The sequence below is a fragment of the Mugil cephalus genome, chromosome 4, assembly GCF_022458985.1.
Source record: "Mugil cephalus isolate CIBA_MC_2020 chromosome 4, CIBA_Mcephalus_1.1, whole genome shotgun sequence".
Taxonomy (NCBI): domain Eukaryota; kingdom Metazoa; phylum Chordata; class Actinopteri; order Mugiliformes; family Mugilidae; genus Mugil; species Mugil cephalus.
This window is the reverse complement of record NC_061773.1, coordinates 22,870,861-22,890,567: the sequence shown is the minus strand read 5'-3', so window position 1 is coordinate 22,890,567 and position 19,707 is coordinate 22,870,861. Positions and strand designations below refer to the sequence as shown.

General features: G+C 48.4%; 1 protein-coding gene across 4 annotated transcripts in view; it reads right to left on the bottom strand.

The window, feature by feature from the left end:
* Window positions 1-19,707, bottom strand: part of LOC125006673 (calmodulin-binding transcription activator 1-like) — a 51,529-nt gene that overhangs the window by 11,859 nt on the left and 19,963 nt on the right. For all 4 annotated transcript variants that reach the window (XM_047582943.1, XM_047582941.1, XM_047582944.1 and 1 more), the window contains exons 4-10: window positions 14,032-14,099; window positions 11,187-11,322; window positions 8,772-8,843; window positions 6,730-6,883; window positions 2,935-4,799; window positions 1,992-2,118; window positions 1,584-1,718 (exon numbers count right to left, since the gene is read on the bottom strand). In XM_047582943.1, the coding sequence (XP_047438899.1) occupies window positions 1,584-1,718; window positions 1,992-2,118; window positions 2,935-4,799; window positions 6,730-6,883; window positions 8,772-8,843; window positions 11,187-11,322; window positions 14,032-14,099 (2,557 nt within the window). The remainder of the gene's footprint in view (window positions 1-1,583; window positions 1,719-1,991; window positions 2,119-2,934; window positions 4,800-6,729; window positions 6,884-8,771; window positions 8,844-11,186; window positions 11,323-14,031; window positions 14,100-19,707) is intronic.

Sequence of the window (19,707 nt, the reverse complement as noted above, 5' to 3'; positions counted from 1 at the left end):
GTGAAACACGTTTGTGTCCATCCACGGCAACACGACAAACACAACTGCAAACAACACAAAATCGATACAAGAAGTTACCGTCGGGTTAAAATCAAATAAGCTACGAACCCAAAGTGCGCGCGTCTCTATCTGCCGCTCGCTTTGCTCCCGTTCGCGTTTCTGCTCAACCCCGTTAGTTTGAAGTGTGCGAATTGCTACTCCATCCGTGCAAAACACAACTAAGTGCAGAGAAAGAGAGCGAGAGGGAGAGCGGGGGGGGGGGGGGAAGGGGGGAGAGGGGGGGGGAGAGGTCCACTTGTGTCTGGAGACGTCTTCAACCCCGAGTTTGAGTGCAAGTGCTCTCATCTGCAAAGACAGCACAACAAAGCAAACGGAGCGGAGGAGGTGGGAGGGGGGGGGTAGGGAAAAAGGAGCGGAAGGCGTGGTGCTCGTGAAAGTCAAGTTTTGAGTCAGAGCGGCTGCAATCCACCCGCCAGACTTTGAGCTGCAGGAGGCTCGCTCGTCATCTGCACAACGGACAGCAACAACAAAGCTAAACTGGAGCCGTGGCACAGTGACAAAGTCGTCCCCCGGTTCGCGTTTGATTCAAACGTTCCCTATTTTGTCAAATATGGCGCGCTCGGGTCTTCATTTGAGGCCAAACAAAGGAGCGGAAAATGAGCACGTGCGAATCAAAGTCTCCCTACTGAAAGTCAAAGCCTATATATAGAGTCTACGGGGCTGCACTGCACACTGCCAAGCATTGTGACTGTCAAACGGCGGTTTGTGCCACGCGCGGTGCCCTTGCGCCTCATTCCAGCGAGCAGCCAGCCTGCTGTGACTGGAGAGCCGCATTGCCGCATTGCGCAACGCAGAGACGGGGGCGAACGCAGACACCCAGGACATGCCTCGCCGAGGAGAAGAGAGGAGACCCGTGTGTTTCCGAGCCGCAGTTGCATCAGGAGATATATTTGAACACATGCGCCAACCTTCCTGGAGCTGTGCTGACATTTTCAGATAGTCCCCCGGATCGTAATTAACTGCATTTTGTCTTAGTTTTAGGTTGATTCATTCACACATCTCCAGCTGTAATTAACTTCCCCGCATGCAAACCCCACAATAAACAGTTGTCCCTCTAAATTAGTCTAACAAATCCACTCAAAAGTCTTTATAAAGATATGCTCATCCCGACAAAGCGCAAGGAATCAAAAGAGTTAAAGAGCTTAGATCCTTTCTGAATAAATTTGTATGCAGGCAGAGTTCGACACTTTCGACACACACCTGCACATGCAGACAAAATATATCACAACATGAAATGAGAATCGAGAAGAACAGAGCAGAGCAGCAACACACACATCAACAGGTTTCCTCACATTTTCAACTAATTAAATGACGGAGGACTGCATATAAAGAGGGAAATGGACATAGCAACAAAAAAAGAAATGCATATTTTTTTATGATCTCAAAAAAATCAGGTTTATATTCAGTATTCACGGAGCCACTTGCGCATCTTACTCTCCACTGAGTACAAAACCACATGGCCATAAGGTGGCTGTCACCATGCTGCTGCTGTCTGATCAAAGCTCAAACGTAACTGCTCTCACCATCCAGGGACAGCCAGTCGTGCTGAGAGGACGGCAGGGCAGGAAGGTCACGGGCTTTGTATTCAAACACCACAGAGGAAGAGATGACCTCACCGCCCATAGCCACCTGCAGCATCACCAGTCCTGTGTCATGGGCTGGAAACAGACAGATGTGCAGAAAGGAATAAGTGACGGTGATTGCATGTATACTGTATTAATCTTTCGTTGAAAATAAAGACAAAATAATTTCAGGTAATTCTATAAAGTTTCCCTCTGATCACACTTTGCAGGAGTTGAGTATTACTATAGCACACTATAAAAAAGCCTAAGCAGGACAGTGATTCAGAGAACATTGTTATATTACTTCTGTAATGAAGACAAACTTGTGTGTGAACTTGTGTGCATCGTGTGCATCCGCAGGTGTGTTACCTGGACAGTAGCAGCGCAGCACCCCAGGCTGGATGAGGGCAGCGGGGACACTGATGTGGTCGAAGAGACAGCTGTACTCACTGCTGGACTCTAACCACGGACCCGTGATCAGCACCTTCACTCCACCCTGCGGCACACAAACGGAGGCCTCAGTTTAACATCTCGCCGTTCTTTATCTGCCGGAAGATACTACTGAGCACAAGTTTATTTACAGCTGGAAAAAGAGGTAAAGAAGTGATAATGAGACACATCAATGAATGGATACTACAAAGTCATAAAAGGAAAACTTATGAAGATGTGTGTGTGTGCTAAATGTCTCAAAGTAACAAGTGCAACAAAGACATATGACGGAGACACAGTGACCTAAATATATTATATATGTGTTATATAATGTAAACTGATGGGGGGTATAGCTGGCTTCATTTGCAAATCCACAAGTGTAAAAGGAGCATTAGCATCCCCTAGAGGCCGAGCTTCTCCACACATCCGAATAGAACAGTAGTTTGAACAGCTCTAATCACACACTAAAAATATTTAAGTTATTGTCCCAGCAAATAATGTGTCATTGACTTAGAAAATGCAACAGCAAAAAGTTTCTTTATTTATTTTGTCATTTGCCGTTAATCTGAAAATTAAACCTTGAGCCATTTTCCTACAAACATAAAACCTGGTGTCTGACATAGTAGAAGTGGTGCATGAATTTATGAGGCCACCCGGGAGAATCGGTGAAATATTGAAATTTCATTAAACCCCAGTCAGCGGAGTTTGAAATATTTGGGCTCCTTTAAGACCACACAACCGGGCCGGCAGTACAAATTGTGCCGAGCTCGATTTGAGTGTTTAACGTCGATGCGAGCCACCGTCAATCATGTGGTGCGATGACTAATTTTACTGAAGGGAACCGTGATGAATAAATAATGATAATCATGCTGTGTACACTAACCTCTGGATAAGACCACTCTGGGGAGTAGTCCGTCACACCGAACAGCCTCCCAGTCTCCTGGAGCAGCCCCAGTGCTCCCTGCTCCACCTCGGAGCCCTGCAGATGGCCCGCTCCTGCTCCCTGCTCCTCTCCCGCTGCCCCCTCCTGGGGCATCAGAACCCCGGTCACTGCCGCACCCACCCCGCCCCCAGACCCCTCGACTGAGATGAAATCATTGATGAGATCAGAGAACTGGCTCCCAAATGAAGCCTCAAAGCCTTCCAGACTGATGGCTGCGCCTCCTGCCCCAGCTGTTGCGGCTGCCACCCCTCCACCTTGCTGAGGAAGCGGAGAGCTGTAGAGCGCCCCCTCCATGTTCGCACCGGTAGCCATTGACTGGGGACTGGTCACCACTGAACCGTTGGCCCCTGGCAAGCTTACACCGTTACAGAGAATCTCATTTTCCCCTCCTCCACCTGCACCACTCCCTCTACCTTCCTCTCCTCCTCCTCCTCCTCCTCCTCCTCCGTTGTTGTCTGTTGGCTGGAGGTAATGTTCTGAGTCGGCGCTCGCGTAAGCCTCGTGAGGATTCCCGTTCTCAGGAGGTTTGTCTAAGCCGCCAACCTCTTGATGCGCCCTGCTGACTGACTGGTTGACGGTCGCGTCCTGTGGCGTCAGGGGAAAAGAGCCCATCGGCGCCCCTTGCCCGTTCCTTGCGCACAGGGCCTGCTGGTCTGCGCTGGCTTGGTGGAGGTGTGTATGTGAGTCTCCATTGGTGACTGGAGAGTCTGTTGGCACCGTGGGCAGGCCTGCGTAAGCCTGGGCCTCGCCGGACTCCTGGGTCGCCTCAGCACCGTTGGTCTGCAGCTGCGAGGGCTGGCTGTTCTGGGGGGAGGCCTGGAGAAAGAGGCTCGGAGAAGGGTGGTGCGCGGGCTGGGTCAAACTCGGGACGCAGGCCGACGACATGACAGCGCTGAAGTCCATCTGCTCCAGGGTGGTGCTGGGGCTCAGGCCAGCTCCTTCACCCACGTAGCTGCTCTGAGAGGCCAGCGGCTGTTCCAGGGGCGTCGCTTCTGTCTTGATGTTGTTGACGAGAGCCGGGTTGTAGACAAAGCCGTTGGAGGAGCAGTGGAGTCCTCCGTCATCGCCGTTGCACCCCTCGGTCTTCCCTCCGCCTCCTCCGTAAGTCTGGCCTTGCTTGGGGTTGTTGAGGAAGCAATCTGGATCAAAGGTCATGGTGGTCTCAGGAAGGCTGACTCCTCCACCAGAATCTAAAGAGCTAGACAGAACCAACTCCCCTCCCTCCCCTAGGCCTACTCCACTTGGAAACGATGCGAACCGCTGGTTTTCGGGGGCGACGGCCAGCAGGATGCCAGCAGTGGTACTCTCGTGGGCGGACGCCAGCAGGTGTGTGTGACCGGAGGAGTAAACCGAATCCCCGGTCAGCGTGGTGACCTCAGACATGAACACAGCTGTGCTTTGCGATAAGCCAGCCCCAATGGCGAGAGCGGGACTGTCAGCCATGTCGCTGGTGATTGACAATGGGGAGCTCTGGGTGGTGTCGGGGACCTCCACCTGGTGGGTGGAAGTAGAAGAAGACACCTCCATGCTGCTCTGTGGGAGTAAGGAGGGTTTGGCTATCCTGCCATTCCTCCTTTCTCCTCCACCTGCCCTGCTCCTGCCCCCTCCAGGACTGGGCTCTGTCTTGCCCTCTGATACATCACTGTTCTGGACCTCTGCGCCATCTGCTTCCTCAGCTCTCTGGCCTGCTGCTACCCCAGCACCGACTGCCGTTCCCCCTCCTGCTGCTGCACCTGACTCCTGCTTGGATGAGATGATGCGCTGCTTGACACTGGAACATTTTTGGTGCAGGCTGCTTCCAGCACCTGGCACAGAGGAACACCAAAATAGAAAAGAGAAAGCATCTACAGTTACTGTATGACATTGCCATCAGATGTTGCCCTTTCATTTTCTCGGGCATTACCTCACATAGGTTTCGGTGTGTAATGGCACCCTCCAGTGGCCAGAAACTATACCGAACTCATGAATAATTTGATATGACTACAACAGATGCATGAGCACACACAGGGAAATATGCAATTTAATTCAAATATCCAAAGGTGTTTTCAGTTTCTAAACTTTAGGACTCAGCAACTTTACTTTCAGAGACAATAAAAACTAGTTTTAGTTTAAGTGTCACAGGCCTAAAGCCTCCTGAACCCTTTGTGATCGCATAGGGATCAAGACAGAAGTGCTGAGCAAAAAAAGCAAGCGAGGTGTGAGGACAAACAGGACATGGGGAGTCAGAGTGAGAGTGACAAGTAGTATTTAAGTCAGCGAGCCACTTTGTTTTGGGGAACCATCCTCAGTTGTCCTACCAAACCAGATCAAAATGTGTGATGTGTGTGTGTGCATGTGAGTGTGGAGTTATCAACTCCCTGATGCTCATTTATGAATGACACACGTTGGATGTTCTGTCATGTAGCATCATCAGATTCTACTTGTACACTATAGTCAGATGTGTATTTATCTAATTTCTCCTGCTGTTCTCTCCTCTTTCTGTTTCTGTCTCTACCTATCTGGTCTCAGATGGGTCCCTCCATATGAAATTAAGGTTCTGCTCAAGGTTTCTTACCATGAAAAGGGAGTTTTTCTTGCCACCGTCGCCTTCATGCTTACCCTAAGGGTTTCAGACCGGATCATGTAAAGCATCTTGAGACAATTTGTATTGTTATTGATGCTATATAAATAAAACAGATGGACTGAATTGATACTTCAGGCATGGGCAGCACAGCTGTGCGGTGGTTAGCACTGATGCCTCACAGCAAGAAGGTTCTGGGTTTGAACCAGTCTGTCGACTGGGGCCTTTCTGGGCAGAGTTTGCGTGTTCTCTGTGTGTCTGCGTGGGTTCTCTCCAAGTACTCCGGTTTCCTCCCACCGTCCAAAGACACGCTCGTTAGGTGAATTGGTGATTCTAAATTGTCTGCCTGTGTTAGCCCTGCGATAGACTGACAACCTGTCCAGGGTGTACCCCTCTCGCCCATTGACATCTGGGATAGGTTCCAGCCCCCTCACACACAGCCCTCCAGAGGAGAAGCAGTTACAGGAAACGAATGATTCAATGAAACTTCAGGCACTTCTGTCTTCATTCCCTTTATCTAACCCTTTGCTAGTTGTAATTTGTATCGTCCTCTAGGTGGCAGCATAGCCTGGCTGAACGGTACTGAACGCCTCTTAAGAAGGTGCCTATTTAAAGAATGATGCTGACTTTTAATGTGTCACCACTTTGTGATGTGATGTGTTCTTATCACTTCATGTTGACAGAGAACATGTATCATAATTTTCACAATTTTACCAGTAATAAAGCCACTGTTTATACGTCTCCTGGCAAGTCCACTTTTCCATTTTGTCTTAATGATTTACCTTTGCATTCAGCGACAAAGCAAAGAGATATCTGGGTGAGATTAGATATTTCATTTATGAGATTAAATTTTAATATGATTGCCTCTGAACCGCTGGAAGCGACTGTCTCATTTGATAACGGATAGAGTGTCAGTACTTCAGACCGGGACACGTTCTGCTGCCAAACCTAAAAAACAAGCCAGTGAAATAAATTAACTGTGCTCGAGATGCTACGCTAACTTCCTACAGATTCATTTCGAAGCTTGGCGAGGTTCTCGAACATCTTTTTTTTGTTGTTGTTGTTGTTGTTGTTGTCATTACTATGACAAGCCGTTGACCCAATGTGACTCATATTCTCACAGAGGAAAGCTTGAGGCTTGAAACACGAGAAGGAGGAAAGGAGATTTAACTCACACATGGGTTTGAGTTGCCCGATGAGCTCCTCCTTGCTCCACTTGGCCCACTCCTTCCGATCCGTGTTGATGGAGCAGAGGACGGGACCGCATGGCTTCCCGCTATCGTCCACTGCTGGTACATTCAGGTAGTGCACCAGCACAATGTCTGGGTTCTAGACAACAAGGACACAGCAACACAGATGTGCACACATGGTGATAGTTTAATGTGAAATTTGTCCATTAACTCATGATTTTGTTTGTTTGTTTGTTTTTTTTTACCACATAAGGGAAAGAAAAAAAAAACGATATTTACAAAAGGAACGGAGGAAAGAAAACTGAGAGGGAGAGGGAGAGAGTGGAGGGCAGGGAGAAGGTCGGACTTAGCGTGTCAGATACGATTCTTTCACCTGCCCATAAAAGATTTAACAGCTTGAGCCCACTCATCACTCTCTCTACCCCTGCAGTGTCTGCATGCGAGTCTGTGTGAATCTGTCTATATATATACACTACCAGTCAAAAGTTTGGACACACGCTTCTCGCTGAATTGAATGAGAGGGATGGGAGCGAGCGGCGGACCGGCTCTCACTATAGCGCAGGTCACCAGAAGACCTATGGAATTTCTGTCGCATGAATGATTCAACAAGTGTGCTCGTGTGCACGTGTCAGTGTGTGTGTGCGCATGTATATGTGTGTGTGTGTGTGTGTGTGTGTGTGAGAGAGAGAAGCTCCTCTTGATGAAAGATTCAGTAGACAGACTCAGGTGAGGGGGAGGACCTGCTGAGGTGGAACACTTTTCTCTCCAAAAGAGGATAGCACTGTGGGCTGCTGCAGCCCCACGCTGTGCAACACTCACCAGACTGATTTATGATCATATTCACTGATGTGTTCTGATGTACGCGTACATAGCATAAAATGGCACGTTACAGATAAAGCAAGTCCAATTCCCAGTCATGACTTCAACGGTCTAATGCAGCGGTGGGCCGCGCTGAAAAAAAGAGAATAGTTCACGGCGAATTATGCAGGGGGGCTCTGGCGACGAATATATAAACATGTGTTCATTACCATATTTCCGTCGCACACATAGGCACAGGCGTTCAACATTTCCTTTGAGATGAGCACACGGGGGACGGAGGGAGGGAGGCGCGGCGTGAGTGCACGCGGACGCATTTAAGATTCGTCATGTCACCTGTCTGAAGATGATGAGGTCCTGGTGACCATGTCTCGCATGGTCAACAGAGGGAGAGTGTGTGTGTCTGTGTGTGTGTGCGCGCACTGCTCTTTGTTGTCTCTCACATGAGCAGCAGAGTGAGTCCAACATTTCTATGAAAAGCAACATGTTTCCATACACCTGAGACACCTGCGCACGTGCATGCGTGTGCGTATTAGGTGTGTGTGTGTGTGTGTGTTTGTGAGGGGCATGTTGTGCGTGTGCTGTTTGTAGCTTCGGGGTGTTTTCTTGGAGAGGGCCACATAGAGAGAAGAGCCTTGATGCTCAACATACGCATTGAGAGTGCGAGTTAGATAACACGCCGTGTTCAGGAAGTTACAGCCAACTTTGGCAACTACCCCGTACAGTATAGCGTTGTGTAACCTATACGTCTATACGTATACGTCTATATATACGTTTCCATGCTCTGAATGTGAACCCAACCGTCGGCTAAACAACATAAAGTTTCATTGTGAGCCCAGGTTTTCTGGGATCTTCAGTCGTCTGCCTCATTAATTTAAGAAGAGGAGGGTTTTTATTGCGGGTTTATGGTTCAGCTCGGTGTTTTATTTTTGAACGGTTAACAGCTGAGGCTTTGTGTAAAACTAGCAACATGCTATATAATTTCCGTCTGCCCTGTTTTTGGGCAGAATGTTAAATAAAGCCCAACACAGCTGAAATAAAATGTCACGGAATGGCCGTAACGCGAGGGAAAATGACAGCGCCGCGGCGCTTTAAATGACATCTAATGACGCGCCACCGGCTCCCTGTAAATTCTGTTGGAATCCTGCTTCGTGAAAACGTGTAAAAAGTGCGTGAGAAAAAGGCAAGTCGGAAGAGGGTGGCGGGCTTACCTGCAGCAGCCAATAGCATCTACGATGGAAGGTGGGGATGATGGAGGAGTGGACGTAGCAGCCATACAGACACTAGAGAGAGGAGAGGAGAGGCGAGGAGAGGAGGGGGGGGGGAGATTGCCATGGTTAACGAGAAAAGAAAAAGGGAGGAAGAAAGACAAAAAGGGAAAAAGGAGAAGAGGACAGGGGAGGAGAACTTAGGTTATACCCACTTAGGTTGTATTGATTGCGGCGCTAAAACTGAATTGCAAACATGCTGTATGCGGTTTTATTTATTTATTTATAACGTATTTTCTCAAATAACCTAAATCAGATGTTGACAATTACAGTAGGAGAGATCGTGAAATTTACTGCCTCTGCAGGACTAGACATCACCCACTTGGAATTCACAAAAAGTTAGAGACAGCTTACAGACATCACAAGAAAAATCAGTAAAGAGGACGAGGAGGAGGAGGAGGAGGAGGAGGAGGAGGAAGAAAAAGGCAAGGAAAGCACAGAGTGAAATAGGAGCGTGGACAAGGTGATAAAAAGGAGGTTCACTATGGACTTCATCCAGCACAGGATATGTGTGTGCGCGTGTGTGTGTGTGTACTTGTACAGCCATCTTTGCGAGAACCAATTTAAGTTTTATACCATCAGACTGAGGACGTTTTGGCCGGTCCTCACTTTTTGGCTGTGTTGAGGTTAAAGCTCAGTTACAATTAGGTTAGGGTTAGGGTTAGGGTTAGGCATTTAGTTGAGATGGTTAGGGTTAGGGTAAGGGGCTAGGGAATGCGTTATACCAAATAGTGTCCTCACAAAGATGGTCATACAAGAATGTGAGTGTGTCAACCAACTATATGATTATAATGACTGACACGCTGTGCAGCTTTGCAAAAATCAAAACGTTGTTGCGTGAAGTATTGGATAAACAATACTTATACCAGAGTTGAATTAATACCAAGGCTAAATGATTTTTCAACACTTGGTTTCATGGAGGGTTACGGTAGATTGTGTACAGTAGGGAAACACGAGTCCAGTCAAGTTTTTTAACATTGTGTGCCATGAAAATGTATTAAAGTTTGAAAACCGGGCCCTAATGAAGTGAGTTTTTGTTGTGTGCGACAAGCAATAATGGGATGATGAGAGAAAAAGCCTTCTACCAAGGTCACCGCTGCCACTTTTTGTCGAAATGCTGCGAAATCAATAACCACACGCAAGACACATTCACGCGCGCAAAGTGGCTGTTTTGAAAGAAAAACATTGCAAATACTCAACAATCAAGGCAGTGTGTGTAATCTACACTTAAAACTCGCCCTGTTTTCTTTCTCACCCCCACTCACGCGCACTTATATTTTCTCGCCATTTTGCCTCTTCTCAGAAGTAGCCCGCCCTCTATCTAAAGTGTGTTTTGCCAAAGGCAGAGTGCATTTCCATATATTTCCATTCGATATGAGGAGGCTCTCCATCCAGGGTTATGTTTTTCTCTCATGCTTCCTGCCTCTCCCCGTCCTCCTTCTCTCCCTCTGCTCATCTAGCTGCTCTGCTCATTCCCAACCGCTGCTTTACACACTGCTTACTTGCTCGCTCGCTTGCTTGAGGGGTCCAGGGAAGAAGAGGTGACACAAACAATTACTGACCAAGTACCAAGGAGAGGAACATTTGCCTTTATACGTGTGCGCGTGTTTGTGTGTGTGTGTGTGTGTGTGTCCATGCACAATTGCAGAAAATTGCAAGAGGAGATGAATGTCAATGTGAGTGCGGGGTTGTAAATAATAGACGTGCAGATGGGAATACTTGATCTCAATTATTCCCTTTACGTCTGTGTCTCTCTCTCTTTTTTTTTATTTTTTTTTATTTTGCCCGTCTCCAGCTCACCTTTAATGCAAACTACCGAGCCCTCGGTAAACATCCGTGTGCCTCCTCGCAGGCTCTCCTTCGCCCTCCTTTCCACCTCATTCTTTCTGTTTCTGACACTCGTATGCTCGCTCCTCTCACCTCTTGCTATATTCCTGCTGAATAATCAATTTTTGAGCTGGCTGATGTGACTCAAGCACGCTCGCTCTTACGCGCGCGCACACACACACACACACATGCACAGACGCTGCCTTGAGACTGGATCGATACCCCTCTCTGTTCTGCTGAAGGAGGCATTGACATCATTCCTGGCCTGAGGCCAAACACACTCTTATCCTTCAGAAAGAGAGAGAGACGGAGACAGAGAGAGGAAGGGGAAGAAAGAGGGGCACCACTCACTCTTAGGTCACAAATTGGCCCGTAGCTTCAGCGTGTGTGTGTGTGTTTGCGTGGTCATTCGTCTCACATGTGTGTCTCCTCAGAGCGTAGGGTAGAGTAATTTAAGGACAAGATTGGCAGTGAAATCATACTCAGCGGCGAACTAGATCATCGACTTGTTTTTCCAGTGCAGCCTCTCACCTCAACTCCCTGGACTTTCAGCTTCATGTGATCCTCTCGGGTGGTCTTCCCGTCTTTCCTTTTCTTCCAGCAATAGCCATCTTTCCTGTACTTCACCTTTTTACGGTTGTAGAGGATCATAGAGCCATTCTGAGGCCTGGCGGAGCACAAGATAAACAGACACGCACCGTTATGCTGATGACGCATGATGTTGATTATGCAGAATAAATGTGATAATGTCTTTGAAAGTGAGAGGCGGGCGGCCCGCGGAGACCGGGGGTTTTTGAAGGCTGCTGTTGTCGAGCAAGCGCCCGAAAAACTCTCCCGCACCGCTCGTTTTTAAACAAGCGCAGACATGTTCTTGGGTTTTTACGCGGTGACGTCACTGGTTGCTCAAACAGTCGAGTTCCACGCGCGCCCCCCACCCTCCCTGCCCTCACGCACACATAGACTCGCTCTCCCACATGTTAATATTTTAGTAGGGTGATTTATTGACACAGCAGGAACATGGGCCTCTAAGCTCCCATTCTACACGCTCCTGGTGGGACGGACATGCACGCACACACACACACACACACACACAAGCATGCAGACGCACACCAGGAGCTATACAATGTACAAAGACAAGAGATGCTACAGCGATATCGGAGGATGGCAGGACCTACTGCCGCGTGTTCTCTGGGCTCAATGTCAACCCTGCTGCTCAGCAATCAATCACTGCACTTTAAAACGTTACGGACAGGTGTATGTATGCGCGTGATTGTGTGTGTGTGTGTGCGTGTGTGTGTGTGTGTGAGAGGGAGAGAGGAGGGAAGGAAAAATGCTTCCCTGCCTTATCTCGTGACAACAGAAAGAGAGCAGACCTGTTAACAATCAATAAACTAACATATACTCACAAATGCTCTCTCCGTCTCACACAGTCCCGCTCATGCGTGCGCACACTCACAAAAACAAAACACGTTCAAACACACACCCCCTCCCGCTGTCCTCTTCCTGATCACACCCCGGTCTTTATCCCTCTTATCGCACTACTTCATTTTTTCCCCCTTTACCGCTTCTCCACCACTTCCACTCTCCCCACTCTCCTCCTCTCCTTTACAAATTTGACATAGACACGTCTGTATGGACTGAGATGATTGCAATTTACCCAGAACGCCGTGTGTAGTGAAATTGAATTTACTTTGAGCTGATTTTCTTTGACACCTTAAATCTGTTCTGTTTTTTTGGGGGTTGCGAGCCTTGCCAGTTTCTCGGCGGAGTGGAGACCCCCACCCCTCCGATCAAAGCCGAGTTTAGTCTCCGTCTCGAGCTGCGTGAGTCATCTTCGGAGCTGCTGATTCTAATTATGTTATGGAGAAGATGGATGAGATCAGATGTGCGCTCGCGTGTGTGTGCGTGGGCGGGCGAATAATAGCGTGTGCGTGGTGGGACGCGCGCACACGCGTGCGGTGCCCATGTTCCTCTGATTCAAGCAGACATAAACGCTATTGATTGTAACTAGGCTGTGATGTGTGGGTTATAAAAAGCTTTTCCACCGTTCCACAGTGCAGCAGAGCAAAAAAAAAGAAAAAAAAAAAGAAGAAAAACAGAGAAGGGAACGGGAGGAGAGCGGGAAAGAAAAAAGACAAGAAGGCAAGAAGATAAAGAGACGGAGCGGTGGGTGAGTGACTGAGTGAGTCCGGTAAGGGAGGAGAGAAGGAGGAGTAAGTGAGCAGAGATAGAGAGGAGGAGGTAACGGTCATTAGTTTGAACTGATGAGGTATTTCAGTCAGGGGAGAAATGAAGGTCATTGATTGTTATCTCAACATTGCCCCAAATGTGCGACCGCACGGGAACATGTGGCATACGAAGGTAAATGTCGCCGGCTCCGTTAGCTGAGCTCCTTTCCATCTGATGGGATTATGTGTAATCTGTTCTAATCGTGCCTCGTGTCATGTGTAAATGGGATTATATCTAACTGCTGCTCAATAACACCAATATGACTGCTGCTGCTGCTGCCGCCGCCGCCACCGCTGCCGCCGCCGCCGCCACCGCTGCTGCTGCTGCTGGGAGGCCGAGGCTGTACAGCAGCACAACCAATCAATGAGAAATCCATCCACAACATAAACTGTGCTGCTGGCCTCCGGCTGCTCCTGAGAAGAGTCCTTCAGCTCGCACAATAGGAGAGCCGAGGCATCACTTGGGGCTTTCAGCAATGTCAGTAATCAGAAATGGGGCCACGAGGTGACCGCTTCACTTTACTTTACTTTTCTTTCTTTCTTCTTTTCAGTTTCATTTTTTTTTTTTTTTTACTACAACTGTATTAACTAAAGAAAATGTCAATAAGGTGATTTATCAATTATTCACGCTGCCCTTCTCTCCAGTCTTCTTAGATTTTCCCTTCTCCCTCTTCCCACCTTCATTCCTGGCCACAGCCTCTCTCCGTTCTAGGAAAAGAGCTACTTATGGCTCATTCGGATCGATGAATATTCAGTTCTGGCATGTGAATCTCTGTTCGCACCCCATCTTATATATACACATACCCTACCCCCGCCTTCCTTTAAACCACCCCCCCGTGCCTCCCCTCCTCCTCACCCCTTCCACGTCTGAATTATACATCACTTATCCTAATACATTTACATTCATTAATACTCCATTTCCAGCTGACGAGGTGCTTTACAGTCCGACCATGTTCCAGAGTGTTCTCCACATGTGGAGTGGGCCGTCAGCGGGACCCTTTGGAGACGGCCGACGTACATCGCTAATGTTTTAATCAAACACGGGGCGCTGCGTCGTCGAGATAAACCAATGTGAGTCGCTAACTGATTAAGCGATAGCGTTGTGCTTGTGCGTGCGGGGGGGAAATTATCGTCTGCTCTCTCCTCACCTGGTTTTTGGCGATGTCGTCAGCCACTCATCATGCTTCTCGAACGTGATGAGATACGCCGCAATCTCCTGGAGATAGCAAGACAAGACAGAAAGGTTATATTGGTGTTTGTGCATCAGCGTGCGTGCTTGTGTGTTTGTGTCTGTGTGTGTGTGTGTCACGGGGAGATAAAACATAACAGGTATTTCCAGATGACCTGCCGATGCCCACGGAGAGTGTGTCACTATCTGATTGCCACGGTGAGGTCCGGGCACTCGATTGGTCACAGAGCAGCCAGTCAGGAGGCAGATATAGAGGACGGACCCTCAGGGCCAACAACCAATCACGCTCACCGACACACTGATGTCTCCCTCCGCTAGGGAGGAAAAGCTATCTCCTAAATACACACACACACACACACACGCGCCAACGTAAACACACACACACCCATACACACACACACACACACGGGGGGGGGGTGGAAACCTATACACTTGCCAAGAGAGTGCACTGATAGGAAAAGTTTTCTCGTACTTTGCAGTTTCATAGTTTCTCTCTCGTCAGATAAAGCCTAACTTGATTCTTAATTCCTCCGGCTCTCTTTTCATCTCCTCGGCTCCGCTCCACACTCCTTCTATTCTTCTCAATCGAATGGGGAAGCTGGAATCGTACAGGTGCATTCCAGCAAAGAGCAAAAGGAAAACAAAACGTCCATGTACAAGCGCAGACGGAGACACTCAGAAAATGCAGCTAGGAGAGACTATTGTTTATACCTTTTTTTATAGTCCCGCTACCTTTTCCCTTTTGCTCTGTGAACCCCCTCACCTCTGGCTTCCTTGAAACATCGTTCTCTCTGTACCTATCGCCGACTCCCATCTCACTTGTTGTGAAAGACTATGAAATGTAAATTGTCCTCTTAAGGCAATCAGCGTTTGAAATGTGGCACAAAGAAATAGTGAAGAAGACATCAACACTCCAGCGCTCCTTCATCTGCCCCCTCAGATCAACAGTCTCTTCTACCTCTTTTCCCTCTCTGGGTCTTTCTCTGTGTGTGTGTGTGCGCGCTGTGCGTGGTGTGTGTGTGTGTGTTTTAGGTATTTGTCCCAGTTTGGCATGAGAGCACTCCAGCTTCACGCCGATCAGACGAGACGGAGGGACAAAGAGGGTAGATGGGAAGAAAGGCCGGTCGAGACGAAACGAGAGAGCAGCTGGAGGGTGCTGGCACTTAACTGGATTGTTTTTTTAGTATCCTCCATTCGATCCTCACGTCCCAACCCCCCCGCTGTCTCGTCCAGCATTTTTATGTGTGTTTATATATATATATATATATTTATATATATATGTGTGTGTGTGTGTGTGTGTGTGTGTGTGTGTATGCGTGGGAGGGACTGTTATCACACCCTTAATAATTATCGCTGTCAAGCTGGCCGCTATTAATGTCTGTCTGTCTAAGGCAAATAAAACAGCTCAGAGGCGTACTCGCAGGCACAATTTTTAGCCATAGCTTGGCACAACACACACGCACATGCACAGACACACACACACACACACACACACCGGAGAGCCTCATTCATTTATGCATCTATTCATTAGCTGTGACAGGCAGCCACCTCTCCTCCTCCCAAACCACTCCGCAGCAAGTCAATATCCTATACGGCCTCCACAGCTTTGGCCAGGCACTCGGGCTCCCCTAGTGACTGTCAGCCAGTGGGAGGAGGAGGAAAGAGGAGAGGAGAGGAGAGGAGAGGAAAAAAAAAAAAAAGGAGACCAGGGGCTGGGAGAGACAGAAGGATGGGAGGATTAAGAAGGAGGGAGAGAGACTTGCAATTAAAGGCCTGCCCCATAAGAGCCATTAAAAAGCCAGAAACAGAAGAGTCAGCTGAAAAGGCAGGCCTGACACACACACTCTACAATACACCCACACACATTCGCGCTGTGCGCACACATACACACACACACACACACTGCTGCCCGTTCCCTCACTAGCACATACGCACGCCCATGCGAAGAGTGACAGAAGTGAGATGGTGAAGGTCGATCCTCAGGAAGTCACAGTTATTGTCCCAGCGGAAAGTAGTGATGGAGTGCTTTGAGCATGCCTGGCGACACACTGACCCTTCAGGAATACCGCGTGTGTGTGTGTGTCTGTGTGCGTGCCTCTCTGTGTGTGTGTGCGTTTCTGCGCGTGTTGTGCGAGACACATGGACAGGGACACAAGCATCTTTCTCCGGGGATCTACTCCAGAAACCCAGACGTTCTGCATGTCTGCGTGAGTCCACGTAATAATACGTTACGACAGGCCCGGCTGACTGCGAACACACACTTTTTTTTTCTTTTTTTTTTCCCGGCCGCACACCTATCCCTGTCAGTCTGCGTGCGAGGGGAAAAGCGAAGGAGGGTTACTTAAGAGATATCTAACAAAGCAGAGGGTGCGAGTGGGAAGTTAGACCGGAGTGAGCGTTGCATTTGGGGAAATCAGCCTCCCACTCACGCATCACCGAGACCATCTCCCTAAAAAGAAAGCGGTGGCATGCACAGGAAAGTAGACACACACGTACTGTATATATATATATATATATATATATATACAGGCTAACACATGCAAACACACTCAAAGGCCTCGGGGAGACTTCCAAAGGAGGGAGGGGAGAACACTGAAACAGACTTATCCAGGAGCTTTCCCCAGGGAGATTCCCTTATAGGGTCTGGCCACAGGCTAGTACGTGTGTGTGTGTGTGTGTCTGTGTGTGTCTGTGTGTGTGTCTGTGTGTGTGCGTGCGTGCACGTTTGAAGTCTAATGATGAGCATCACCCCGACAGAGATCTGGGGGAAAACAGAGCCGTCTGTAAACTGGAACTGTCACATGCATTTGAAGTGCCTCAAATGAAGGCTGCTGCCGCTGGTTCTCACCACAGAAATCATTTGGCATTGAGCGGTTTATTTTGTCAGCGCAGGACGCAACAAACTCAAGTGTCCTTTTCAAGCGCGGAATCCGTATCTGCAAGTCTTCTCGTACGCGCATACATGGCGGTGGTGGTGGTGGTGGTGGTGGGGGCTGCATTAGCATTACCACGAGAGGTCTGTCGATGCTGTAATTTGTTCCCAAGCACCTCTGCCGGTTCTCTCCTTCCCAGAACAACCCTATCAGTGTCTGATGTTGATAGACACTACATCCAAATGTGCCTCCTGTTATTATTTCTGGCTCCTCGCTGCTGTTTTATTTTTATTTTTTTTTTATTATTTGAGATACAGAAAACAACACTTTAATGATGATCCACTCTTTCGCGCGCCTCCTTCGACGTCTCACCGTGTAAATTAAACACAACAATGGCAGTTTTATGTTGAACCCGCGTTGTAAATATAATTTAATTGGAACGCTAATGATCAATAATCCGATATAATTGAAAGGTGCCCGTGGGTATGTCATTATCCGGAGTCGTTGGCGGATATGTGACAGGCCGATCCCTCTGCAGCCCTCTTAGTTGTATTTTAACAGCTCAGGCCGACCTCTAAAATAACCAATGTCAAGGAGCCGTGGCTGCTTTTCCTGAACACAGCCGAGCCGGAGATTATGTCACACAAAGAGACCCCCTGAACACAGACAAAGTTGCGTTTCGCTTTAAGCTGACATAAATGATGTGAAGTCTATTGTAAACCAGACTAATAACGTCTTGTTTGCACTATGTTCCTCTAACCTGGCTAATTAAAATGTGTAGCCCTCAACACGGAGGCAGACAATGAGTTATGACAAGGATAATTTCGTTCTGTTCTAGCCACACAATAAAATTTCATCAAGTCTATTGTAAACCAGAGCAATAATGTGTAGTTTGTATTATATTCCCAAACTGCCTCGCTCCCCACTGCGTGTTACTTTCAACAGCCTTTATATTACCTCCACTGGCTAATACAACTGCTTAATGCTGTTTCCATAACAACTGTTGCAAAGCCCCTGATCAGAATTCCTCTCAAGCTCGCCTTGTGTTTATCATATAAACACCTCGTCACACACCGAGCAACACACATGCACGGGCGTGGACATAAAAGACTTGTACACACACACACACACACACACACACACACACACACACACACACACACACACACACACACACACGTGCATACAAATGGGGCGCTAATACACAAAGTCACTTGTGACTGGGGGGAAAAAATAAATAAATTAATAAATAAATAAAAACTTTATCCTGGCTTTCTACCCTGTCCCTCTTCTCTTCCTCGCAGCCTGCTGGACAAACACGCTGGTAGGCAAACACACACACACACACACACAGGCTAATGCTGGTCTGTCATTGGAGGATAAGGTCTGACCTTCAGCGGGGACCCGCTCCTGTCACCTGGTTTGGAAAGGAGACATGTGCATCACATTCATCTCCGTCCCGCCGCATCCCTCACAGTATTATGCACACTCAAGACACAGATGCACACAACGTGTACCTCCCATGTCGCGAGATTATGCATGGTAGGATGCCCCGGCATGAACGAGCGTATGTACACACACACACACACACACACACACAGAACCAGAGAGGCTTGGTCTCTGAAGAGTCTACGTGGTGGCTGCTGCCCATGTGAGTGATGGCTTTATAATGAAATAGTCACTCTCCCCTCTCCTTCACTCCTTCTCCTTTTGGTCTGACCTCTTTACATTCCCTCCCCTCCTCCACCTCACCCACTTCCCTTTTTTTTTTTTTTTTCTGTCTCATTTCACTCTCATCTCCCTTGTGCCAATTTACAGAGGTCCAAGCGGTGAAGGTGACGCGCACGTGCACACGCGCACACGGCAGGTAGCACAAACTCTTTTGGCAGAGACCCGAGAGCGGGGAAGAGTCGGCCTCGATCCGCTGGGGAAACATCAATCACATATTTCTAAGACTCCCCCTCTCTCTTGCGTACTTCACCTGTCCTCTTCCTCCTGCCTTGTATTTGCATTTGAGGAGACGCCCCCCCCCCTCTCTCTCTCAGCTGTGGAGGGGGGAGTGAACACATCAAAGACACCAACAGGTGTGTGGTGTCAAACACAATGCTGGGACCCCTGCCGCGCTGGGTCGTCTCGGATAAAGCCCGTCAAGAGTCCTCAAAAAACTTTGAGAAAGTGAACCAGGAAAAGTAAAAGGGTGCTCTCTCTCTCTCACACACACACACACACACAGACACACACGTATAAGCATATATATTTGAAATTTCTGACGATGTTTGCAAGCAGAGGGAGACACAGACGGCGGCGGCGGGAGAAGCACTGTCTGCGTCTCCGTGTGTGTTTGCGTGCGTGTCTCAATGAAGGACTGATTGTGTTAACCCCTGATTCCTCATTTCGCTGTGAGTCACTCTGCCCTCGGAGGCTCATCTCTGCTCCGCTATTGTTGATGTTATTGTTATTGAGGAGGTCTGGTATGCCGAGGAGAAAGAGCAAGAGGGAGAGAGACACTGAAAGACCGAGAAGGAGTGGGTGGGGGGCAAAGGAGAGCGTGTGCCACCTCTCATTGGCATAAATACTTGTTTACAACGAGACATAAATTGGCACCCTGTCAGTCAGCCTCTCTACTCCTCTACCCTCTAACTCCCTTACTCTATTTCCCTCTCAGTCTCTCTCTTCTTCTTCTCTCCCTCCGTGCTGCTAAGCGTATTATAACACTCCCTGGTTCAGCCCTCTCTCATTACCATATTCTAATTACATTCGTT